This window comes from Balaenoptera physalus, assembly GCF_965194825.1.
Source record: "Balaenoptera physalus genome assembly, chromosome: 20".
NCBI classification, from domain to species: domain Eukaryota; kingdom Metazoa; phylum Chordata; class Mammalia; order Artiodactyla; family Balaenopteridae; genus Balaenoptera; species Balaenoptera physalus.
This window is the reverse complement of record NC_138901.1, coordinates 41204211-41229957: the sequence shown is the minus strand read 5'-3', so window position 1 is coordinate 41229957 and position 25747 is coordinate 41204211. Positions and strand designations below refer to the sequence as shown.

The following is a 25747-nucleotide window of genomic DNA, read 5'->3' as shown; positions in this document are numbered from 1 at the left end:
CCAGCAGGAGGAGGCACTGGGGGTGCAGCTGGGGCAATGCCGAGAGGGCGGTCCTTCCCCCAGACCTACTCATCACACAGCCCCACACCCAGGGCAGGCGGACCTGGAACCGCACACAAACCCTCCCAGGTCCAGACCCAGAGGGAGGAGGCGAGGGTCCTGCCCGCGCTATTCTCCCTCCTCCGGCTCAGGAGGGGGCGGGGTCCACGTGCGCCAGGGCGGCCTCCCGGCAGTGCCCGAAGCACCCCCCACCGCCACCCGCGGCTCGGCTTCAGGGCTGCCGGGTCTCAGGCGCGTGTGGACCTGGGCATGTGACTCGCGTGTGCTGTGCCCACAGGAGATGCTGCAGGATAAGGGCCTGTCGGAGAGCGAGGAGGCCTTCCGGGCCCCGGGCTCGGTGCTCGGCGAGGCCAGCGCCGCCAACGCCGCCAACGCCCCCGAGCCCGCGCTGGCCGCGCCGGGCCTCAGCGGAGCCGCGCTCGGCAGCCCCCCGGGCCCCGGCGCCGACGTCGCCACCGCTGCCGCCGCCGAGCAGGTAGGGCGGGGCCGGGCAGGCCGTCGGGTGGAGGTCGGGCGTCGGTTTGTCTGCAGGGCCGCCTGTGTCGGTCAACCGCCCCACTGCGGGCAGGACTGTCTGCCTGTTCGCGCTCCCCTGGGTAGGGCTCGCCTTCTGCCCTTCGTCCTTGCTCCACCTCGAGCCCTTGAGGCTGCTCTGGGACAGGCCGGGGAGGGGAGCCCGCGGCGGAGCGAGCCCAGGAAAACAGTCCAGCTCCGACGACCCTGAGAGGGCGGGGACAAAAGCCTGGGACCAGGCGGGGTGAGTAGCCCTTGGCCGGGTGCTTGCGGGAGCCGCCGCCGAGCTCCGAGGCCGAGGGGACATCACCGTGACCCTGTGCACGCCCTCTGCCTGTGCGGGTCTGCAGGACGTGTCTGCGGGTGCGCGCCTCTGGCCGAGGGTGTGTGTGCCCATCCTGTATTGGTGTGTCTGCCCACAAGCCTGTGGCTATGTCGGGCCACGTGGAGTGTTTATGTTTGTGTAAGAGTGTGTCATCTACCCTGGCACAGTCGGTTAGTGTGTCCTCTGCGGGCCCGTCTGTAGGTGCAGCTCTGAAGAAGGGGGTTTCAGCCACTGATTAAAATTTAAAAAATTCACCAGTGGTACAGAATAATTTTTTGAAACGACATCTCGAGGCGTGGGCGCCTGGGGCTGGCAGTGTCCTTCATGGTCCCTTGGGTCTGTGCTCCCCTTTCTGATGGCTCCTCATGGAGCCGTGGGCAGGGCGACACAAGTCCCCTCTCTCCCATCCCTAGACTATCGAGAACATCAAGGTGGGCCTGCATGAGAAGGAGCTCTGGAAGAAGTTTCACGAGGCGGGCACCGAGATGATCATCACCAAGGCGGGCAGGTCAGCGCTGGTTTTACTTCGGGGGGGGGATGACGGATGGGGGCAGTGGGGAGCCCCACGGGCTCCCTTAGCAGTCCTCTCAGTCTTCAACCCAGGGGGCAACGGGAGTCCCCTTCGCCATTCTGGCCTTAGCTCCAAGTCCGGCCACAGCATCGGAACTGGCCTCGGCAGCCCGCAGGGGGCTACACCACAAGGGAGAGGCACGGGATGGAGGGAGGGGAGGGGCAGTGATATGCAAATGAAACGCAAACAGGGTCGCGTTGCTGGAGGTCCCCGCTCCAGCACTTTTGGCCCCTGGGGGGCTGCTTTGTCCTCCTCCTTTTGGGGAGCTGCTGGGTTTCTCAGGATTGACTGGGGACCCGGAGATGCCCCTCAACAGATTGAGGAAAGGGGAATGGGACCATGTTTTCCTATTTCCATTACTTTTCCCGGGGCAGCTCGAACCCCAAGTCTCTCATCCCACGGGCGCCGCTCCACCAGTTGCCAGCACCCTCCTCGGCCAAGGAGAAGGCACCGTTGGGCCCTGTGTGTGTGTTGTTCGGGGAGTAGCCCTCGGGTGGCTGCCAGAGAGGGATGATTTATAAAGCGGAACCATCTTTAAAATGTGCTGGTGTCTGTGGGAGAGAGCCCAGAGGAGAGGGAAAGAGGAGGAAGACGGGGCATGATGGAGAGATTCGCTGGGGCGGTGCGCCCCCGGTGGGGTTGGAATCGCAAGGAGAGCGGTTATCAGGTGAAGGGAGATGGCTGCAGATGGAGAAGCTGGAAGGTTCAGGTTCAGGTTCAGAAACGTCCTCCCCCCTACTCTGCCTCCTCCACAAACTCACACTGGATTTTGGTCCCCGGGGTACAGTTTAGGTGTGAAAATGTCCCTTTATCTGACAGTGGACCCATAGTTGGGTTTTCTGAGGAATAAGATGGTGAAGCTTCAAGGGCCGGGGATGGGGAGTCAGACCTGGGCGGGGGGTGGGGGTGGGGGTGGGGGGCTACCCGTTCCGCTCACCTACTTCCATCTGTGCAACCCTCAGGCCAGGTACTTTAGAGTCTATGCCCTTTCCTCATCTCCATCTGTAAAATAATAGGTTTTTCTTTATACAGTTTCATGTAAAGCCCTTAGCACAGCTCCTGGCACGTGTAAGCACACAATAAATGCTAGCGAATACTGTTCATCATAATTAGAGAAATGTCTGGCATTTACTCAGCGTTTTTCTTCTACTTTTTAGAAAGCTCTGAACTGCTTAGGGAATGATGGGTCAGAGGAAACAAAAAGCTGGCAGTTTGCTGTATGCAGAGTAGGGGTGCTGGGTCCTTCCAGTCTGCTTACTGACAGGCCTTGCGAATTTTCCTTTGTTTTGTTGGGGGAGGGGGTCTGGGCACTCGGCTGCCCTCTTGCCTAAGTCAGGGAGGTGGCAGGGCCACCCAGGGCCTCTATGGGGGAAGGAACAAGGAAATGTCAGGACTTGAGTTTGCTGCACTTTGGGGATGGGGAAGGAGGGTGCACTGGGGAACCTGGTGGGGGAACAGTCGTTGAGGACGGTGGGGACCAGGTGTCACAAGGCCTGCCTCTTCCTAGTTGTGTGCACTTGGGCTAGTCTCCAGACTTCCTGTGGCTCAGAGGTGTCAGGTAAAACAGGATGGTGACTCTAGACCTACCTGCCGTCCTTCCTTTTTCAGTTACTGTGAGACTCAAACCAGGGACCTTATGAGCAGTGCTTGTTAAATTGTTGAGTGGATTATAAGTGTGAAGAGGGGATTTATTTCTTGTTACTGCTGAGATGTAGAGAAGAAAAGAAGAGAAGGATCCAGAACTTCCATTTTGGGGTAGCAGAAATAACCTTGTCTCTTGAAAATGAAGGGCCAGCATGTTCTTTGGGCATGCGTGGCCTCTGCCATTTTAAACGAGGCATTTGCGATTCTCCTCAGTGGGGTTTCCTGCCCCTGCATGGGTCCTCCTCCCTCCCTTCCCCAACACACATACACGCACACGCGCGCGCACGCACACATTTCCAGAGGTGACTGGCTTCAGGCAGGTATTTGTGCCTGATCCTAGTGGCAGAAGAGGCACATCACTAGAGGCTTAGAGGCAGGCCTCAGGGAATGATGATAATAATTTTTAAATGACCATGACGATGTTGGCCAATAAGGAATTCATCGCAGTCTTTCCCTGGCAGAAAGTTATCCTTGCGCCAGGTCTAGCCCTTAGGAAAGTCACTAGCCTTATCCCCTGCCTGCACGGTTCTCACAGACCCTTCTTCCTCCTGCATAGCTGCCCACGGTCTTCAGAGACCACTTTCACCCCTCTGACCCCGTGTCCCCCTCCTCCCCGCTGCCTCCTTCCCACCTCAGCCTTGGAATGCACTGTGCTTTGCTCAGGCTTGTGGCCCTTCAACGTCCTGTCCAGTGCCTCTCCCTCTCCTCTTCTTTGTGTCTTTACCATCACCTTCCTGGGACACTTCTATTTCCCAGCAGACGGCCTGGACATTTCTCCTGAACCTTGAATCATAGATTCCTAGACCGCTTGAGCTGGAGGAGAACCAAGAGAACATAAACCCAACCCCTGAGAAGGGAAGGCATTTGGCTCTTGCCCATAGAAGCAAAGTTAGGCAGCTGCCAGGTCTACACAAGCCAAGCAATGATGCCCTTCCCCCCAGAACAAACCCCTAACTTTGAGAAACTCCCTTGATTGCTTGTTTATGGGGGCCTGCTCAAGGTGGAGTTGTTGCTCTGCCCTAGAGACCCTGACTGGTTAGGGGCATGGTTGCTCTCTGGTTGGCCCGTGGAGGCATGGTGGGGGGGTGGGGTTGGGGCGGGGGCTGGAGGAAAGGAGCCCGAATGTTCTCAAGCCAGTATGAGTCCTTAGTCACAAGCCTCTGCCTTAAGCCCTTGAAGAGCTGAAGGCCAAAGGAAAAAAGGGTCCCCTTCATCGGATAGTGATTTTGAATTCTCAGACAACTTGAGCTGGTGAATAACATGCCAGCCACAGTTCAAGCCATCAATTTCTGAGTGCTCGGGGTCCCCCGATGTCAGGTGTACAATGCGGCCACAGCCTTCCCTAGCCAGTCTCTGTCTCTCTCAGGCCCCTGCACCCAGAGAGTTTATGCCCTTAACTGCAGAGAACAGAGCCTTCTCTGCTTCCTCACATCCCTGCCAAGCTTGATACATGTGAGAAACTGCATTTTCTCCCAAACACAGATAAAAGTGAGCTCTACAAAATTTAAATATAAACCTCCCCAATATGAAAATTTCCTAACCGTCTGACTGCTCTACTCCTAGGTCATGGTTTTGCCACCAGATAAATCTCCACTATCAGCCTTCATAGCCTGTTGAGTTCAATGTTGCTTGTGTTAGTGACAGTGAATTTGTGTTTGAAAAATGAACTACTGATGAGAACTCCTGTTGAACCTGTATTGTTTGTTATTCTGAGGCAAGGATTTGGCCCGGCTTAATCCGGGGCTTCAAAGCCAGTTGCCCTTGCTCTGTACACAGAACGTCAGAGCCCAGTGGCGTGGGTGATAAGAGAAGTAAGGGTTGAAGACACTGGGAAAGTGGGTTGGGGAGAGAGTGCTTTGATCTCTTTCTAAAGTATTTTCTGAAAGCAAAAGTCTATCAGAAGGAAGTGTCTTCAAAAAAATCTGAGAGAAGCAACTGGCCTTCCCAAACAGCATCCATTCCACACACCCTCTCTCCTGCCCCCCACCTCAGGGAAAATATTTCTTAAAAATGCTTTGAGTGAAGTAGAAAACTCTGCGTGTGTGTAAAGTGGAAATAAATTACATAGCTCTGTCATTGCTCTCAGAAATCATTTGGCCACAAAAGCTTTGGTCTCAGTATAGACGGCACCCCTACCTCCCGCCCCCAAACTTAGCCTTAGTTGCTAGGCCCTGGCCTCTTTCCAACACACCCAGAATTCTTCTTTAAGACCCCAAGACACTAGGGATAGAAAATGGATGGGGTTTTCTGTGGACCCCTACCCTTTTCCTGCATCCCTTTCCTTTCAAACTCTGGCCTCCACGGGCCTCTGTATGTGTTTATGTACACATATTTATGATATATACATACACATAATTTTTTAATATCAATTTTATTGAAGTGGAACATTTCTGCAGAAAAGTGAACAAATCTTGATTGTACAGCTCCACAGACTTTCACAAAATGAACACACTGGTGTTAGCACCACCCAGATAAAGAAACAGCACGTTACTGGCCCCCAGAATCCCTCTTGTCTGCCCTCCCAGTCACCGCCTCTCCCCACCTCGAACCCCCTCTCCCGACTTCTCACCCCTTCGATTTGGTTTTGCACCTACATTTCAGGGAAGGCACATATGGCCGCTCCTGGGGTTCCGGATCCCCCTGGGGAAGCCGGGGGTGTGGTGGATTTGGGGTTGGGGGGCTCTGCTAATTGGAGAGAATCTGGTGGGTCCCCTCGGTTCGTTCTTTCCTGCCCCCCACCCCCATGGATTGGTGGGGAGCGAATAGGTCAGCACCTTGAATTTGGCCACCCGTTTGGCCCGGGACCAGGCGCCCCGCGGCTCTCTGAGCCCAGCTGAAACTTACTTGGCCCCTCTCTCAGTTCGTCTTTACGGGTTTGTTGCCAAAATCAAAATGCCCCAAACCGTTGCCCGGCGCCCCGCAAGCCTCCAACACCGAGAAACGTCCAAGGAAGCTTATCTTAGCAGTTCATTCTAAAACCATTTCCGAGTATGAAGTAGATAAGGCTCCACGCCCGCACCCTTTCAGAGCCTGTTTCATGATCAGAGGAGAGACCCCCGGCTTTCATCTCCTCCCGGGGCCGGCGGGGCAGGCGGCTTGTTTATTCCCTGGCGGAGCAGTTTCCGCGAGGGCCGGGAGCGCCCCAAATGCCTGCGGACCGGGAGTCCGAGGCGGGCGGGGAACCAGAGCCGGGAGAGGGCGCCAGGGCCGCAGAGAGAAGGCGCGCAGGGCACGGGGAAGGGGTGCGGAGGGGCGCAGGGAGCGGGTGGGACAGAAGGCGCGCCGAGCAGGGGTCTGGGTGGCTGCCGGGCGTTGAGGACAGGGAGCCGGGGCTTCACGGCCGCCAGCGCTGGCCGGTGGCAGGGCTGAGTGGGATACGGGCTGCGCAGAGTCACTACTTCCCTGCTTGGCCCTCCCTCCTTCCCTCCCTCCCTCCCTGTCCCACTGAGGTGTTCATTTCCGCCCGCCCCATAGATGATGGTTTTCAGGTACATTTTCTTTTGGTCCTAAATCACAGAAGCAATTTACAACTCACTCTATGGTTTCATCTGTTTCAATAGAGAGGACCTTTACAGGGCGGGGTGAGCCCAGAGGAAGTCACAGCTCCCAGTTCAGCTTGGCCTCTGTGGCCTGAGTCCTGCCCTCCTGGTGAACACTCCCATGCCAGGCCTCTCGGCTCCAACCTTAGACCCTCTGGAACCAAGGGCAGATGCCCTCAGCTTGGGCAGGAGGCCCATGGGGCTGGAAGAGTGTGCGCTTCAGCTGCACACTTAGCCCTTCCCGCACACCAGGCAGGACCTTCATCCTCCTGGAGCCCGCTAGGTGGGGAAAGGATAGTGTCTGGGCTCCCCGCTGGGTGTGTTCTCCACGGCCCAGAAGCAGCCACCAAACTGGACGCTAACAGAGGCGGAGACGCCTGTTTCCATGAAGGCAGCGGTGCCCACCTGGCCAGCTCAGGCCAGCTCAGCCTGGAACAGAGGACTTTTGAACTCCCCATTCAAACCACAGATCTCATCGTCCCTCCTGATTTCTGAGGGCAGTTCCCCTACAAAGAGGGAAAGGCAGGGCAGAGGCTAGGAGACACCTTCCTTCCCTGCCCCAACTTCCTTAAAACCTCCTGGAGGCTGTTATCCGTCAGGAATCTGGTCCACGGTCAGCTTCCAGGAGAGGCCAAATCACAGGACACCAGCCCCATGCCTTGGGAGGCCAAGGACAGGCTCCTTGCCAGCCTTCTCAAAAGCACTAGTCATGTCCGCCTGGCCTCCTGAGCTGCTGAGGTGAAGTACACTAGGACGTAGAAGGGCAAGGGCAGGACCCCATACCCCCCCCTCAGCCTAGGTGATGAAGACCGTTGAAGTGGCAGCGAGCCGTTTTCTCCTGGCCCGCTTTGTGGACGCTGGCTGGGGGGAGCGGGGGAAGCTGTGCCTGCCCTCTGCTGTCGCCAACTGGAGTGATTATAGGAGAAGCAGGCTGAGTGCAGGGCACTGGTACCAGGCTAACCCGAAGCCCAGCCAGGGCTGCCCACTCTGTGGCTGTTTCTGTAGCAGTTACAAAATGGTAGCCTGCAGGGGACGGGATTCTTGGCCTTCCCCCAGGGAGGCGGGAGCTGAGCAAACTGCTGCCTCCCTCCCCTTCAGCCTGAGGCCCACCTGGAGAGAGGCTGGGCCAGAAAGAGGGTGGTGCAGGCTCCAGCTGTGCCCCCGGGCCGGCTGGGCAGGGGGCTGGTAAGCAGGAGGCAGCACGAGATTCCTGGGGAGGGGGTGGGGTGGACATTTGAAAACGCTTTCAATTGACATCTGAGACAAATTCTTCCACACGGTTTATGAGTCCCTAGACTTGCCGCTAGAACTGCCCTCCTCTCTCCAGGCACACACGCACGCACTCCACCGGGTACGCACGCACATGTGCCTGTGCACACACATGGTCACACAGCTCCCGCACCCCTGGCCCACCGCAGCACTCACGGGCCTGTCCTCCAGGGGGAGAGGGTGCACACGCTGGGGCACCCTCCACCCCAGGGTCCTGGCCTGGGCTTGCCGTAGGGTCTGCCACCTTGTGGGGGCCTGGATCCCTCTGGAAGCCCTGCTCTGTCAAGGTAAGCTGGTTCCCTGTCGACAAAATGGGGGACTCCAGTCATCTGTTTGAGGTGTTTAGGACAGCTTCTCCTGAGGGTTCCCATGCTGTCTCTCAGCTTTATGAGAGCCGGAGGGCCCCCTGATGGCTTTCCCAGAGTGGACAGCTTGGGCTTCTACCAGCTCAGGGGATTTGGCTCCCCGTGGCCTTAGTGTCTTCAGTTAGGTTTGGCTTCTGCCTCTCTCTTGGGGACATCTTTGGGGGAGATCAGCTAGGAGGGGGTGGGAGCATCTGAGGAGGACAGAGGAAGTTCCCCTCTGAGGAAGTCCGGTGTCAGGGACCTGGTGACCAGGGGAGGGTACCCCGCAGGTATGGGTACAAGCTGTTGTATGTTTGGTGTGCTGAGGGGTCTGAGGAAGCTCTTCTCTAGAATGTTCCCTGAGCCTCAGGGTCCTGGACAGTTTCATCACGGGCTGCAGGAACTGCAAAACTTTCTGCTTTTTTGCTGACTCTATTTTCATAGAGGTAGGTCATACCACGGGTCTGTGGAGGAAGGACTGCAGTGGGGGTCAGTGGTAAGAGCTGTAAGTAGACTCATTTAATGCACACAGCAACCTATGAGATTGGTAGTCCCATTTTAGAGATAAGGAAACCAAGGCATAGAGAGATCCAAGCAAGCTGCCCAAGGCATCATGGTTTGTCAGTGGTGGGGCCAGGCTGTGGACCACGGCAGGGAGGTTCTAGAATCCATGCTCTACTCCTCAAGGCTCCTAGACTGACTTTCCGCGATACCCAGTGAGTGCGCACAGGCCCAGGCAAGGCATTCACAGGGATAAACACCTCTGCTAAACACACAGAAGGCATCCAGAGACCGAGCAGCACTCCTGCTCTCCTGCGAGTTGGTTTGAGGCCTGGGGGTTTCCATAGAGACATGACCCAGAGGGGGCATCTCATTGATCATGGAAGCAGCTGACAGGGACTTCCAGGTCTTCTTCTCTGGGCCCTTGTAATGCCCCCCCGCCACCCCAGAACTTTCGTTGTGTATGGATGACAGACAGGAGGGAAATTAAGGCAGAGGGTTGAGACCCTCTCTCACATCCTGGCCGGGGTCTCTGTGCTTTAGCTGCTCACAGCCACAGACTGACAACTGCAGGGGCTCAGAAGGAGCAGCTTGTGCAGCCCTTTCCTTGTAGAGCGGGAGGCTGACCAGAGAGGGAAGCAACTTACCCAAGGTCACAAAGCTCTGCCCAGTGCCGAGATCTCTTGCTAAAGAGGCAGTGCCTCTTAAGGCCTTCTGTCCCCTCGCCCACTCTGTGCCACCTCTCCTGGTGCTCTGTCCACGCCTCTGCGTCATCTCTCGGCTTCCCCCAGGAGGATGTTCCCCAGCTACAAGGTAAAAGTCACAGGCATGAACCCCAAGACCAAGTACATCCTGCTGATCGACATCGTCCCCGCGGATGACCACCGCTACAAGTTCTGTGACAACAAATGGTAAGAACCCGGGACCCTCACGTCGCCCGCCTTCCCACTCGCACACCCATCCCCACCTGATGTTTGGTCCAGGGACTTACCAGTTAGTCCCAGTGATTGGCCAGATCCACAGCCTTGGGCACCGGGCCTGCTGAGGCTACAGGGTCATCAAATGTTCGCACACCTGCTGCTGGTGGGGCAGGGGCTGGGGCTGAAAATGAGCCGCAGTGTTTGGGCTTTTGGTGGATTTCAAGGGTCTGTGCTCTCCCCACAGCTGTGAACGAACAGGGTGGGTGCCTGTGCTTTGGGATGACAGATGAGCCCCAGCACTGGGCAGGTTTAGGCTCTGGCGGCTCTGTGCTCGGGGACAGGGGTAGAAGATAGAAGCCACTTTCCTTGAGGGGCTTTGGTATTCCATAGTTAGGGCCCAGTTACCTGGGCTGTGGTGTCTCTCTCCTGTTCCTCCACTCACTTGCTCTTTGGCCGCAGAGCCTTCCCTCTTAAGCTGTGTCCCCCATCCAGAGAGAGTAGTCAGGTTGAAGGGCGAAACCAAGCTGGGACCGGGTGAATAAACGCTGGGCTGCTTTTCCTGAGGCCATCCCGTTAGTACCCTGTCTGCCCCCAGAGCCCAGGACAGCGCCCAGGGAGAGAGAGGGATGAATGAATCCACAGTCCGAGACGTGGGCTCAGCGGTGGATGAGTAATAGGGCTGCAGAGCCTGGACCCAGGAGGCCAGATTCGGTGGTCAGGTCCTGCCAAGGGCTTGTCTCTGTTCTGTCTTTGGGCTGGAATAGCACTCAGAGGAGCTTTTGGCTCAGGGGACAGCTACCAGTTAGTTTCTTATGATTGTTTTGGGGGCAAGCAATTTGAAAATTGTCTACATCCTCTGAGAAGCTACCTCCAAACTTACAACATTTAAAAATTGTAGATATAACACATACATGGAAGTGCCTAAATCTCCCCACAACATACTTGTGATTAGCCCCATTCCTTCAAGTAAATCATCACATGTCTCTGTAATTTCACTTTCTCTTTCTTATTGCAGTGAAATACAGGAGGTTCAGAAACGCTCTCCCTCCCCAGCACTCTTTCCTCTGTCCCTCCCTCTTACCCCCAAAGCCCTAAATTGACAGTCTGATAGGATCATCGGTGATTTGTTTCTCAGGTCTCTGGGGATTTGCTCTCAGAGGGCACAGGGAATCTGGGCTCCCCCAGGCTGCAGGGCAATCAACTGCTCTGGCTTCTCCGTGCTCTGTTGGCAGGATGGTGGCAGGGAAGGCTGAGCCGGCCATGCCCGGAAGGCTCTACGTTCACCCGGATTCTCCTGCCACTGGGGCCCACTGGATGCGGCAGCTGGTCTCCTTCCAGAAGCTGAAGCTGACAAACAACCACCTGGACCCCTTCGGCCATGTAAGCATGGGACTGCCTGGCCTTGAGGGCGAGTCCTGGGGCAGTGTTGGGGATGGGCCGGTCCAGGGATCTGGGATCTGGAGAATCCATTCTCGGGATCCAGCTCCAGGCCTGTTTGTGGAAGGAGCACAGGGTCTGAGTCCCACAGCAGAACATCCTTCCCTTAGCACTTTCTGGCTGGGTAACTTTGGGCAAGTTTCTTAGCCTTTTTGAGCCTTAGTTTCCTTGTCTAGAACGTGGAGATGACCATGTGAGAATTAAATGAGAGATTACGCATGAGGCACTTTGTGCCTAAGAGGCTCCAAATAAATGGCAACTATGACAACGACGACGGTGATGGACCAAATCTCAGCTTCAGTTTCCCCAAATCTGGCCTTGCTGGAGCCTAAGACAAGTGAACCTCCTTGAGAAAGAGTCACTGATGAGTTCTGAAGCCTGTCTCTGGCGTGTACCGTCTGCCTGGCCCAGCAGCCACCTGCCCTGGAAGGGAAGGCCTCGCTCTGGCTCCTGTGTCCGCGCCTTCCTGGCCTTGCCCGGGACCTGGCTGTCACAAGAGAGATTCTGGAGCCCCAGGGATCCTGCTGCTGATGCCCCATCCAGGCTGCTGAAGCTCATTCTTTCCCCCGTCTGTCCCTGGCAGGCCCACAAAAGCTTTTTATGTGGAAATTTTTAGCTCAAGTGTGTGGCAAACAGAAGCCTAGGGACCTGGTATCATCTGCCAGGGAGCAGGCCTCGCCCCTCTAGGCTACCCATGGTTACCCTGGAAACGCAGGGCGGGGTGTGGTGGAGCGGGCGCAGTGGAGGCTCCTCGATGCCGTTGCCCGGGCTGCACCCATAACACTCGTACCGTCCATGTGGATGGGGGGGGGGGGGGAGCAGGGGTGGGCGCTGTGCAGGCATGTGCCTCTTTGATGCCTCAGTTCTATTTCTGGGGAGCTGTGTGCAAATCAGAATTCTGGGAATCATAGTTCCTTAATGGAAAATGCCAGTGATGCTTCATTTCTGATTGATTGGTGTGTACCTGGCAAGCAGCTCTCAGTTCTCATTTTCTCAGAGTCTGTTCAGTTCTCTTCTGGGTCACTGGTGATCTCTAAACCAGCAATTAGGAGGCTGCTTCATTAACATAATAAACTCCTGACTTCTCTGTTTTGCGAGCAGCATGGGCTTTCCCGTGCGGGGCAGGCAGATGCCGTTGGGTGTGTGACAGAGACATGCAGGTGTGCGTGGTGACGTGTACTCATGCAGCCCCAGCCTCTCCCGGGGGGCGGAGACAAGCCACCATCCAACGGGAAGGGTCAGCCAAGCCCCCACCTCTCAGAGCACAGGGTCTTTTAACCAAGGGCCAGAGGGGCCTCCCATTCTGGCCAAGACTTTGCTCCCGGTCAGCTCCTACCTGGCCTCCTCTGCTTGGCCAGGCTGTGGGATCAACCTCAAAAGGTTAGCAAGGGCCTCAGTGGTGGGAGGTGGGAAGCCACATCTCTGCCCACAATTGCACACACACGCAGACACCAGGGGACAGACCACTGGGGTGGACACAGAGCTTGGCGGAAGCTGCATCTTTGGGCGAGTGACCAGAAGTACCCAGGGAATCGAAGCTCTGGAGAATTTTCGATGCACAGCTTGCTGTCATGGTTCCCAGCTGCAGGGATGGCTCTGAGGGCTCTTCCGCCTCCCTGGGCCCCTGCAGAATGTGGCAGGGGAGAGAGCCAGGTGGTTGAAAAGCTGGGATTTTTAGGAATCGGGAGACCTGGCCTTCGTAGCCCAGCAGTAGGTTTCCCAGCCTGGCTTGCCTCTGTGGTGGCTCTACTGGAGTCCATAAGAGGTTTGCAATAACGCTGCATATAGTCTTGAGTCTGGGCCAGTGGGGCTGCTTGTTGGGCTCGTGATGTTGGGGGTGCCCTTGGCTACACTCGCCGTGCCTGCCTGGGGCTTGCCTCTCCTCGGCAGGAGGGAGAGTCCCCGTACTAACCCAGCTTTCTCCCTGGAGGGTTCGGTGCAGAGCATCTTCCTTCTCCCCGTCCCCGAATTTACCCAGCGTGTGCAGTCTATTGGTTACGACACCCCTTGTGGGGTGGCAGGGCTCAGGGAGATGAGGTGCTTGTCTCAGGAGCTGGGAGTAAAGGAGCAGAGCGTGGGCCCCTGCCTCCTGATGCCTAGTCCCGCACTCCTTTGGCTTCTCCACCTGTCTCTCCGTACCCAGGGCCTGAGCTGTCAGATCTTCAGCCATTTGGAGCATCACTGGAGAGGGAGCAGCCTTTGCCCGTGCAGGCCAGGGCTGCGGAGGATGAGCTAACTTCCTCGACATACCAAGGCAAAGTGGCCCATTTGAACCTTGGCTTTCTGCTCCTCGGTCTGTGCCACCTGGAGTGGTGAGCTCTCCCAGTCGCCCTTCCTGGCTTCTTGGTGCAGGAGCCTGGGAAAGAGCCATCTCGTACTGTGAACTTGCCCCCGACAAGTCCCTCTGCACAGCTCACCTCCACACTTGCAATTTTCCCTAAAAGCTTCCAGACCTCAAGGAACTTTCTCCAGCCAAATGGACTGGGGACTTTCCCCTGGGGTCTCACAGTATCTCAAAGACTTTAGCAGCTGTCTCCCATTTGCAGACTTCCCCCAGGAGAAGGGTCCAGAGTCCAGGAACCCCTCAGGCCACAGGGCCACATGTTCTGGAAAGACAGGATTGGCTTCTGACTAGAAAACTCCTGTGGGTTTTTGCTGTGAGTCCAGGAAAGCCCTCTGTTCTTGAGGGGTAGGTTCAGGGTGTGACCCCTGGGTTCTGGGTGTAAGCCTAGGGGCAGAGGACTGGCGGGCAGCAGGGGCAGAAAGGATCAGGGGGCTGGGGCCGGGCTGGGCTGCTCCAGTTCAGCTCCACTGCTGTGGCTCTGCTGGCTACAGAGGGTGCCTGCCATCCTCCCCTCCTACTCGCCAACCCCTCCCACCCCTAGCAGGGTCCTGTGCCGGGTGACCACGTGATGGGAAGAGAAGCTGCTTCGGGAAATTGAAGAGGGCCTCACTGGGGTGGGGCCTGCGTCCTGCAGTGGGACGTGGAGGTGGCTGGCATGTGGGTCTTACTTTTCTCCTGATCTGGAGGCAGGGAGGGGATGGCTGCAGTGAAGGGTGTGTGTGTGTGTGTGTATGAAGGGGAATGGCCGTCTTCACCACCTCTTGTGTCTCAGGACTCCCAGATTGCCGAGGTAAAAGGTTAGCTTTTGATTTCGGGCATGGTAGGTCTCACTGTTCCAGAGGCAAAATTAGCCCCGGACTGGGGGTGTGGGCTCCCAGGCCACAAAGTGGCACATGCGCCATCCCCTCGGTGTGCTTCCTTCTCCAGCCACAGGCCTCTTAGCCTAGTTCGTTACTGCTGAGCCTTGGAATCCAAGCTCAAATGCCACATCTTCAGGGAGACAGTTCAGGGTCCCCATTATATGCTCTCAGAGCACCATGCACCTTTCTGTCCAAGTACTTACCACAGTTATAATTTTATACTTATTTGTCAAATTTGTTTTTGAATAGGAAATACATTCACATGGTTTAAAAATCAATCAATGAATAAATAAAACACGTCTGCAATGAGACATTTCCCTCCCCTGGTTCCCCATCCACCTAGTTTTTTCCAGCTCTGGCCACAGGTAACCATTGTTACTAATTTCTTCTCAGTGTTTCTTTTTGCATATGCAGGCGGAATACAGAGTCTCAAATCCCTTCTTTTCCACACAAAAGGTAACATACTATAAACACTTTGCACCTTGCTTTGTAAACTTAGTGTATCATGGAGATCATTCCACTCATGTAGAGCTGCCTCATTCCTTTCTTTACAGCTGTATAGAATTTCATCATGTGATTGTTCCATTAATTATGTAGCCAGTCCTTATTGAAGGAATTAGATGTTTTCCTATATTTGCTCTTTTGATTAAGCTTGTACATATGTCGTTTTATACCTATGGCAAGTATTCTTTCTGAGAAATTGCCTGTTCAATGGGTGCTTGGATTTGCAATTTGTAATTCTGCCCTCGACTGGAGTCCCAGTGATGTGTATTCCCACCATCGCTGTAGGCTCACGAACATGGTGGGAGAGAAAGGTTTGGATCTTTGCCAGTTTGATGGGTGAAATATAGATGTCAGTTTTAGTTTCAATTTATATTTCCTTTATTATGAGTGAGATTAAGCATCTTTTTTTTTTAAAGTATTAATTATCTCAACCCATCTTTTTTTTTTTTTTAATTAATTAATTTATTTATTTATTTATTTTTGGCTGTGTTGGGTCTTCGTTTCTGTGCGAGGGCTTTCTCTAGTTGCGGCAAGCGGGGGCCACTCTTCATCGCGGTGCGCGGGCCTCTCACTGTCGCGGCTTCTCTTGTTGCAGAGCACGGGCTCCAGACACGCAGGCTCAGTAGTTGTGGCTCACGGGCCTAGTTGCTCCGCGGCATGTGGGATCTTCCCAGACCAGGGCTCGAACCCGTGTCCCCTGCATTGGCAGGCAGATTCTCAACCACTGTGCCACCAGGGAAGCCCTAAGCATCTTTTTTATATGTATCTCCTCTTCGGTCCTTATCCTTTGCTCATTTTTCTCTTAGATTTTTTTTTCAATCACCTATCCATTCTAGGAGCTTTTATAAATTAGGAAGATTTCGCTCCTAATCTGGGATGTTGAATTGCTTATATGTTTTTCCCGTTTGTCACTTGTCTTTTGGTTTGGACTATAGTGTTATTCCTACACAGAAGTTTTTGATTGAATGTGTTGGTCTTTTCTCTGTGGGTTCTGGATTTTGAGTAATTGAAAGCCCCTCTCCACTCTTTACTTATAAGGGAGTTTTCTTCTAGTATTTTATGGAATTATTATTACACTTAAACCATTGATCCTTTTGGAATTTATTCTGGCATTCTATATGAGGCGTGAATCCAACTTTTTTTTTTTCTAGAGAGCTATCCAGTGGTTCCCAACACCAATAACTGACTGGTCCCCTTCCCTCTGTGGTTTAGGATGCCTTATTTCTGTACACTAAATCCCCTTCTGAATCTGTGTCTGTTCGTGTGCCAGTGCCTTAACTGTTGAGACTTCATAATAGGTTTTAGTGTCTGGCAGGCTTGGTCCCCCTGCATTGCTCTTTTTTTTCAGAGTTTTCTTGGCTGATCTTGTCTATTTTTTTATATGAGCTTTAGAATCAGCTTGTAGTGTTGAGAAAGAAACTTGCTTGTATTTTTATTAGAATCACTTTAAATTATAAATTGACTTAGGGAGGATTGATAGGGATGCCTTTCTCTTTGTTGAAGTCTGATTTGTGTCCTTCAAAGGTGTATTCAAGTTTTCTTCCCAAGGTCCTACACATTTGCTGCAAGCTATGTCATCTTGTTTGTTACTATTATCAATGCAGTCTTTGGTCCACTACTTTTTCTCACCACTGATTTTTGCTTGATTTTTGGATTACCGTGTGACTTCCCCACTGGATGGTAAACCGTAAGGTTTTTCATCACCATTGTGTCCTGGTGCCTGGCAGTGTGAGTGGTGGTGAGCAGTGAGTGAGTGAACCTGCTGACGGGGGGATTATTTAGACAGAGAAGGCACTTCCTCCGCTGGGTGCCGATGTCCCCCCAAAGCATATGCCAGCCAGTGGGGACCCAGAACTATTGGTCTCCCTCTTTTCCTCCCATGTTTGCTGAGCCCTGACAATGCACCACGCCTTGCCGGGCGCTCTGGGACATAGACTACCCATCCGGCTCCAGACTCGGCCTCACCCTCCTCAGCCACAGGGGTGCAGGTGCAGGTACGAGCTAAGGCTCGGAGAGCAGTGCTGGTGCTGGCTCTGCTTCCCGTCGCTGTCTGACGTTGGGCAGATGCCTTCCCCCGCTTGAGCCTCAGTTCCTTGCCTGTTAAAATGGGGCTAATAATAATACCTCCTTTACAGGGATGTTGTAAAGATCAGTTGTGCGATGTGTGTAGAATACTCAGCGCAGGGCCTGGCACAGAGGCTGCGTTCAGTCAACACTGGCTGTCATTGCTGTGCCTGGGAGGGAAGGTGGGAAGGCTGCTGCCCTGGGCGTGAGGCCTCAGGCCTGTCTGACCCAGGCCTCTTGAGTCGGCTGACGGGTTTTCCGACTCAGTTCTAGTTTGGATATTCTTTGGGCCAATCTTTGGGTCTCTCCGGTCTTAGTTTTGTTGTGTTTTTTTCTTTTTCCTCTAAGTTGCAGATCCTGTCTCTTTCCTAAACCTCTTTGCGGGGCTGGAGAGGGTAAGAAGGATGATGGAGAAGGTCGTCTTAGGAAGTAAAAATGTGATGCAGGAGAAAATTTGGTCTTAATATATGACAAGCGGACATCAGCCCCACTTGTCGTGCGGCTGGCATCCAGGTACGCTGTGCTCTACGATGGGCGACAGGGCCTGGTGAATCCTCATCCCCTGCAGTGTTTGGTTGAAACCTTATCCTTAATTACCGAGCTTGTTGTTGAGAGCAGTGTGTGCTGTCTCAAGGGCCATCTGGAATCTTCCCCGGATTCAATCTCCAGCCAGCTGTGTGTCCTTGGGCAAGTCACGTTCCCGCTACTAGCCTCCTGTTCCTCGTTTGTACAATTAGGAGGTGAACTAGAATGATCTCTAAGGTCTGTCCCTCCATGCCCTGGTGTGCTGTGATTCCAACACAGATCAATCTGGGCCTCGTTAGCCAAGCACGCTATGGCGATCTCTTGAGGAGGTGGATGTTTGGCGCTATCACAATTGCGAAAATAGAACAGGCCTCTGACTTGTAGCCAGAACATAATGAATCCCATTTCTGTAGAACAGTGATGACGACGGGACCAGCCGTGTAGTGGGGTTTGTTGACGTGGCTGGCCCATTTGACCCAACATCCTCTGCAAGAAATATAGATGTGAGATTCTGGCTAAACAGTCTAATGCGGCGCCTGAGGAACTTCCGAGTAAAGCCAGGTGCGAGTCACTGAGGTGGCTTCCCATTCTCCCAGGCCATCGGGACCGATGCTGTGCTTTGTGTCTGCATTGGTTCAATGGGTGGAACTTTCTTCCACACACCTGTCGAAGTTCCAGACTGTCAGAGGCGGGAGGAGTGTTTGGGACCACTTAGTCGAAGGCCTCACTTTACAGATGGGGACCCCGATGACTGGAGGGGAAGAGCTTGCTCAGGACTTGCAGCTGGTGGGCAGAGATCCATAGAAGCTTCTGGACCTCTCTTGGCTTCTCTGTGGCTGGGATTGGACTCCCCAGTGGCCCCTACCTGCCCTTGCAAGTCTGGCAGTTGCTCTCTTCCCAGATTTCCCTGCCAGCCTGTCTGGTTCCCTCTCCTAGAAGGTGTGTTTGGCAATCTCTCCACCCTTGTCATCCAGGACCTTGTCTGATAGGCTAAGGATTCGGCCTTTATCCCAGGGGGCAAGAGGGAGCCATCAAAGGTGGCATCATGAATTTAAGATATTTACTGAGCCCTAAATACTGGCAGGAGTTCGGGGGCCAGCGGACAAGGGAGGCAAGAGGAAGAAATACATAAGGGCCCTGCTCTCAAGCAATGTAGTCTTCCTGGATGAGCCAGAAGGTTCTAAGCAAGGGAGTGACCTGATCTGATGTGTAGCAGGTGAAATGGAGAGGAAGTAGATGGAGGCAGGGAGGGGGCTGCCGCAGAGCCCAGTGAGAGGCGGCGGGGCCTGAGCCAGGGCTGCGCAGGGGGAATGGAGGAGCCTTTGTTTTACAGGTGGAGTCACAGGCCTTGGTCACTGATTGGACCTGGAGGTGGGTGGCAGTGAGGGGGAGGGGATTGATGATGCCCAGGGCTCTGGCTGGACTGTCACAGCCTGTGACTGCCCAGGTGGCAGAGGAGCAGGGTGGGTGCTGCTGCTTGTCCCAAGATGTCCTTAAGGGATGGCACAGCCTCACTGCGTGGTGACTGCAACATCTGCTTTGGGTTCTGTCCGCCCGTTGTCTGTGTTCTTCCCTTGGGCGCCCCACCACCCCCCGCCAGGGGAGCTGGCCTGATGCAGGGTTAGCCCTGCGTGTCAGGGGGCTGGAGCGTGGGAGTGATCATGGAAGGATTGTCTGTGCACATGTTTGATCACTATTTTTGACCTGAAAAGTGCCTTAGAGGTTATCCTGTCTCTAGTGAGCAAAGAAAGACAAGGGAGGAGGGGACAGAGAGTTTGTGGTCATGGCCCAGGTCTTTCTCCTCCCATATCCTGGTCTCGCACTTACTTGTTCCTGTTTTGAAGTAAAGGAGCCTGGAGGTACAAAAGGAATAAAAGATATGGCCCTTTCTCTTGAGGAGTTATAATTTAATTGAAGGGACAGGAAGAAATGGGAAGCCGCTAGGAAGCAGCACAATAGCCAAGTAGACGATGCATGGAAAGGAAGTTTCAGAATTGGGAGTTCAGAGCAGGCCTTAGTAGTGTGGGAAGGCTTCCTGGAAGAGTTGGGCCTTGGGATGATAGGCCTAGAAGGTGAGGGAGAATGGGAAAGGAAGATCAAGGCAGCAGAGGGAACTGCCTGTGCAAAGGTGCAGAGGCAGGAATCTGGCATCTAGGCTACCTCCTGGGTAGTCAGGTGCTGGGTCTTCTGGGCACTGGGGTCCTTTGTGGGCTCCTGCAGCGTGGGTACAGTGCAGGGTGACAGAGTAACCTAAAGGGTCTGGGAGGTGTTTGCCAACCCCCAGCCCCTCTCCCGAGGGGCCCCTTCCCAGGCTTCTGGAACACGAAGTCCGTTGAGGCCTCCCCGGGCAGGACTTGTGCCCTTCAGTCTCACGCTGAGGTTCGCTTGGCAGGCTCCCAGCTGGGCAGTGGGTCCCCAGCTGCAGGATGTGATTTGGGATTTGGGGAGCTCTGTACTTGCCCCAAGAGGGTCCAGAGGTTTGTCACTGAGGGCTGAGTGAGGAGTGGCCCGTGCAGAAGAGCTAGTTTCTGCTGGACGGAGCTGCGCAGCCAAACCGAGGAGCCCGGGGAAAGTCAGAGCCTACAGCCCGGCTCCTGGGCTGCCCACGCCCTTGGCTGAGCCTCTCCCTGGGCTGCCTCTGTCCCCATGGTGTGAGGAGAGCAGAACCTCGCCAGACGAAGGCTTCAGCCCAGGCTTGCCACAGAAGGGCCTGGCTCGGGCCCCTTGCTTGGCACTCTGGTCACTCAAGGGTTAAATCTTTCACTAAGCCTCAGCCCCAGGCCTGGTCCTTGGGAACCTGGAAGGGTGAGAGGCAGCAGAGCCAGCCCAAGGGAGGGGCACTCCCTGCGGAGAGAAAGGAGCTCAGAGGGGACCAGCCTCACCCAGTCAGGACAGGAGCCAAAGGGTTAACAAAAGCAGCGGTGCTGATAAAATGCCCCAAATGCCTGGTCCTACCTCCAATGGGAAGGGCGTCTGGTAAATGTCAACGATAAAAAATACATTTTAATGGCACATGATGCTGCGCTACCGTGGGGCACAGGCAAATGGAGTGGGTTTGGGGCCGCAACTACCGTGTGTTTCTCCCAGGGCTCTGGGCCAAGTCTCCTGGGCTCTTCGCCTTTTGCCCCAGGCATCCTCAAGGGTTGGGGGTGCCTGGGGCCTCTGGGCTTCCTCCTACCTTGGTACCTTGAACTCTAGTCCCTGATGGCACTCCCCTCCTGGCTGTGAGCTGCCTGGGACAGGTCTGAAGGCAGAGTGCCTCTGGGTGTCCCCAGTGTCCCCTCAGCAGGCCTCTGTGAATGAAGGAAGGAGTGCCCCGAGGGAACAGGTCGGAGTGCACCATTTTCCTCAGCATCCCCCCTCCCCCATCTTGCAAACCCTGGGCTGTGAAGCTGCTTTTGTTGCTGACGAATGTGAGAGGAGGGGCTGAGCGCCCACCGCTGACAACTCTCCGAAAGGCAGGTCCCAAATAAGTGGGGAGGGGTGAGCAGGGGAAGAAGAGCAGGATAGGGCAGGGGGAAGCCCGGGGAAGAGTCAGCCTGCCGGGCTGCAAGCTGAGGCTCGGAGAAGTTGAGGGACTTGCCTGAGATCACACAGTGAGTCAGTGGCACCTGGACTTTTCGCCTACACCTTAGAATTCCACCAACTACACTGTGCTGAGTTCATTGGGGCTTTTAAATGGTTATGTCCCCATTTCCACACTGAAGGGTCTGTAATATCCGGGAGGTCCTGGGACCAGGAGTTGGTGCTGGAGCAGAGAGTCCAAGTGGGGCCCAGGGGCCTGGTTCTTCAATCTTCAAGGGAGGTTTGGACCTTTCTGGGTTCAGCCCCTGGAACCCGGGTTTTTAGGACAAGGAAAGCCAGCCCCAGGCCAGCTGAATGAGGCCGAAGACAAGAGGGTGGGGACCCGGAGCTCAGAAGAGACCCTTCTCTTCCAGATCATCCTCAACTCCATGCACAAGTACCAGCCGCGGCTACACATCGTGAAGGCTGACGAGAACAATGCTTTTGGCTCCAAAAACACAGCCTTCTGCACCCACGTGTTCCCAGAAACTTCCTTCATCTCTGTGACCTCCTACCAGAATCACAAGGTATAGCCCCACCACCCCGCATGTCTGTGCCATCACAGAGGTAGGAAGTGAAGCCCCGATGCAGCAGGGCTGAGGCAGGCAGGGCAGGCGCCTCAGGAACCTGCTAAGCCCTACAGAGCAGTGAGAAATGGTGATGTGCAGGAAAGGAGACCAGATTCCTGAACCCCCAGCACAAAGTAACTGTGGTCTCTATGCTGGGGATGCACAGAGTTGGCAACTGTAAAGACCGGGAGCGTGGAGCTTGCCCTGTGGCTCAGTGCTGGGCCCTTTCGTTCTACAGTCTTCTTCTCCCGGGTGGGATTCTGCACCTGCAGAGAGAAGGGGATGGAACAGGGAGAGGAGCCCTGGGGCACTGCCAGCTGTGTGGGAGCAGGTGACTGAGCCATCTGGAGGCCCTTCCCAGGCAGCGGTCACAGGGTCCTGGCATGTCCTGGCCCACCTCCCACCCCAGCCCGACCATCCCAAACTGCCTCCCGATCCCCGCCCGGGCCACTCTCCCCTGCCTCCCTGCCTTCGCCCACGCCATCCTTCTCAGAAGGCTTTCACATCTGCACAGTGGGACTGGCCAGATTGGGGGAAGGATCTTAGGCAGAAGAGTGACAGAGTCAGGTTTGCATTTAGAAGAGTCACGCAGAACCTGATGTGGCAGTTGCGCTGGAGGCGGGTGATGTGGACGGCAAGCTGCCACAGGCCCCCGGGAGAGGATGCCGAGGGGCTGAATCGAGGTAGCACAGTGGGCGGGAGAGCGGGAGACAGAACCAGGGGCTCTGCCGCAAGTGGAAGGGATAGGAGCCCGCGACGTGAAGGGCAAGGCCAAGGAGGCCTCAGCAAGACGCAACTTCCCCAGACACTGCAGGGGTTCTGAATGTGCCTGGGGTCGGGGAGGAGGGCCAGAGGCCAGCCCAGTCCTCTCCCCCCAGTGACTCTACCGTGTATCCTGTCCTGACAGATCACACAGCTGAAAATTGAGAACAACCCTTTTGCCAAGGGGTTCCGGGGCAGTGACGACAGTGACCTGCGTGTGGCCCGGCTGCAGAGGTGGGGCTGCTCCGGCCTGGGGGTGGGGCGGGTGGGGCGGGTGGACCGGGTTCAAGCACAGGGACTCCGTAACCCTCAAGGTATCGCCACTCGCTTCCCGCCTCCCGCTGACTGTCCTGCCCTCGCCCCCAGCAAAGAATATCCCGTGATCTCCAAAAGCATCATGAGGCAGAGGCTCGTCTCCACCCAGCTGTCATCCAAGCCTGACGTCAGCCCCCTGCATGGGGCTCACCAGGCGCTCCAGCACTACCAGTACGAGAACGGGGCTCACATGCAGTTCGCTGCGGCTGAGCCCCAGGACCTTCCCCTCAACACCTTCCCAGCCCAGAGGGACTCCAGCCTCTTCTATCACTGCCTGAAAAGACGAGGTACCTCTCTCCTGGTCTAGAAGCCCTGGAGGGTCAGGGGGGGTGACACTCTCCCCACAAACACTCCCCACTGCACATGTGAGCACGCATGGGCGTGCACGCACACACACACACACACCCCTGGTTATTGTGTGGCCTGGGAGAGGGAGCCTGACGCTTTGGGGACTGTGCCCAGGCTCAGTGCAGGGATGTGCTTCTTGCTTTTCACGCAGCCCTCAGAACCCTCACAGGCAGCTTGCGGCCTTGGTGTCCCCAGACACCGGTACCCCTCCCGAGCCCCAGGTGCTGCTTTGAGCGGGGTGGGCAGAGGACACAAGTCAGCCAGGCTCTGTCTCTAGGTGTGGGAGGAGGTGGAAGCATCACAATCCCGAGGTTTCCATTTAGGGAGGTGACCTCCATCCTAACACAGGGAGTCCCTAGCACAGGCTCCCCACCTCATCACACCAGATCTGCAGAGGCTCCTTGAAAGTGGCAGGGAGCTGTTGTGGATGCAGATTGGGGACCAGGAAGACAGGCAACACACTTGTCCGTGCTGGCTTCTTTGTGAGGAAGAGGAGCCCTGAGCCGAGAACCAGATGTGCTCTGGTACCAGGTCTCGATTTTTCCCTCTATAAAATATGAATGATTAGTGTTATTACACCAGAAGTCCTCACAGGGCCACTGAATTGTCTTGGGAATGAGTTTGGGGACTTTTGCTTGCAATCCAGAATGTTCTCTCAGCCCAGCTCCTAGGGACCAGCCAGGCAGGCCCCTGAGTACCCACCACACCAGGTCCAGTAGAACTAGTGACCTAGAGCAGGGGCTGGCAAACTGTGGCCTTTGGACCAAATCTGGCCTGCTGTCTGTTTTTGTTCAGCCTGTGAGTCATACAAAATGGTTTTTACATTTTAAATAGTTGAAAAACATCAAGACTGTTTCATGATATATGAACATTATATGAAATTCAAAGTTTGGTATCCATAAATAAAGTCTTATTGGAACACAGCCAAACACATTTATTTACCTATTGTCTGTGGCCGCTTTCCTGTTGAGAATCCCTAGAGAAAACAGAAGGAGGGAGACCAAGACAAGCGACCGGACAAGTGTTCTTAATTCACTGAGTGGGCTGTCGCCCAAGTCCTCAGGCCTGGGTCATCCCTGCATCCCAGGGGAGCCCGGGCTTGTCCAGAGAGTCAAGCCCTCATGCTTGAGGATGTTGAAAGACACACATCCATGGTTTGGAGCAGTTAATGTCATCTTTCCCAAGACAGAGTATTAGCTTAGCCTTAAAAGTGCAAGTCACCTTTTACTTATTAACAGCTCCATTTCTTAATTGTGTAAACCCTGTTATGTTGGAATCTGTGTAATTACAATCTGATGGGACTTCTTTGAACATATGTAGGGTTTACTTCCTCCTCTAAAAGCAATAGGAGCGTGACTGTGAGTAGCTTTGTCTTGCTAAGGCCTTCCTGGGAGTGGAGGATTGAGGCCGAAGCATCGCGGCTTTAATTTTCTGGCTAATTCAGGCAGATGTAGCCTCTGGGCCCGGTTTGGGCTGGCAGTTGCTTGCACTTTCCTTGGCCAGGGTGGGCCTAGCCTAAGAGTGCCAGTGCACATTAAGGCCTCTTACCATCCCCCAGAGTCAGGGTGGCAAAGGATCAAAGCTATACGCTGCCTGGCTAAACACATCACTCAGTGTCCAGTGATGCAGTGTGCCCCATGGCCTTTGAGCGTGGTCCATGATCCGACCGCTTCTTGGCTGCTGCCACCTTTGAAAAGCTGTAGCTGATTAAAATGGTTCTGGGAGTGCCGTGGTAGTGTGGGGGCAGTGGGGGCCCTGAATGACAATGATGGGCTGTCCTAGCGTCCAGCGGGGGTATTCGGGGCCCTGGGCTGGCGGAAGTGGCTCTTCCTGAGGTTTCTTTGTCTTCCGGCAGACAGTGCCCGCCACCTGGACTTACCCTGCAAAAGATCTTATCTGGAAGCTCCCACTGCAGTGGGGGAGGATCATTATTTCCGGTCTCCCCCTCCCTACGACCAACAGATGCTAAGCCCCTCCTACTGCAGTGAGGTGACCCCACGAGAAGCCTGCATGTACTCAGGTTCAGGGACCGAGATCGCCGGGGTGTCCGGGGTGGACGACTTGCCCCCGCCCCCACTGAGCTGTAACATGTGGACGTCAGTGTCGCCGTACACGAGCTACAGCGTTCAGACCGTGGAGACTGTGCCTTACCAGTCCTTCCCCACGCACTTCACCGCCACCACTATGATGCCCCGGCTGCCCCCCATCTCGGCTCCGAGCTCCCAGCCGCCCGGAAGCGCCCACTTCAGCGTCTACAATCAGCTCTCACAGTCTCAGGTCCGGGAGCGAGAGCGGGGGCCCAGCGCCTCCTTCCCGAGGGAGCGCGGCCTCCCCGGCACGGGCACCGGCACCGCATGCGAGCGGAAGCCGCCCTCGCCGCACCTGAATGCTGCCAACGAGTTTCTCTACTCGCAGAGCTTCTCCTTGTCCCGGGAAGCCTCCTTACAGTATCATTCAGGAATGGGGACTGTCGAGAACTGGACTGACGGATGACTCCCAGGGCCCGTCCACAGCCCCAGGACCGTGCAAACCCAGCATTAACCTCTGAGGGTGGCGTGCGCTACCAAGAAACACAGGAAGGTATCATAAAGGGTGGGGTGCGAGCGCGCGTGAGCGTTTCTTTGGAGGGCATCTATCTTCTGACATACGACTGAGGCCATGACAAAGGAAAAAACACACTTATCTCAGAAGTGATTTTGGCTGCAGGACCTGGATCCATTGTTATCTGATATCTCTTGACATGCCCATGGGTGGGATGGGAGTGGAGAG

General features: G+C 55.2%; 1 protein-coding gene across 1 annotated transcript; it reads left to right on the top strand.

The window, feature by feature from the left end:
- Positions 1–251: 251 nt before the first annotated feature.
- TBX4 (T-box transcription factor 4) lies at positions 252–25747 on the top strand. The gene is made up of 8 exons (XM_082440035.1): positions 252–535; positions 1312–1406; positions 9558–9677; positions 10919–11066; positions 21359–21511; positions 22461–22549; positions 22682–22917; positions 24834–25747. The coding sequence occupies exons 1-8, from the start codon at positions 341–343 to the stop codon at positions 25469–25471; spliced, it is 1674 nt and encodes a 557-aa protein (XP_082296161.1). The 5' UTR covers positions 252–340; the 3' UTR covers positions 25472–25747.

Bases quoted from the DNA above. Each gene is read 5' to 3' on its own strand.
- TBX4 (XM_082440035.1), top strand. From the start codon at position 341: ATGCTGCAGGATAAGGGCCTGTCGGAGAGCGAGGAGGCCTTCCGGGCC. The intron at 11,067-21,358 runs GTAAGCATGGGA...CTTCTCTTCCAG, and splicing joins ACCTGGACCCCTTCGGCCAT to ATCATCCTCAACTCCATGCA. The intron at 22,918-24,833 runs GTACCTCTCTCC...GTCTTCCGGCAG, and splicing joins TCACTGCCTGAAAAGACGAG to ACAGTGCCCGCCACCTGGAC.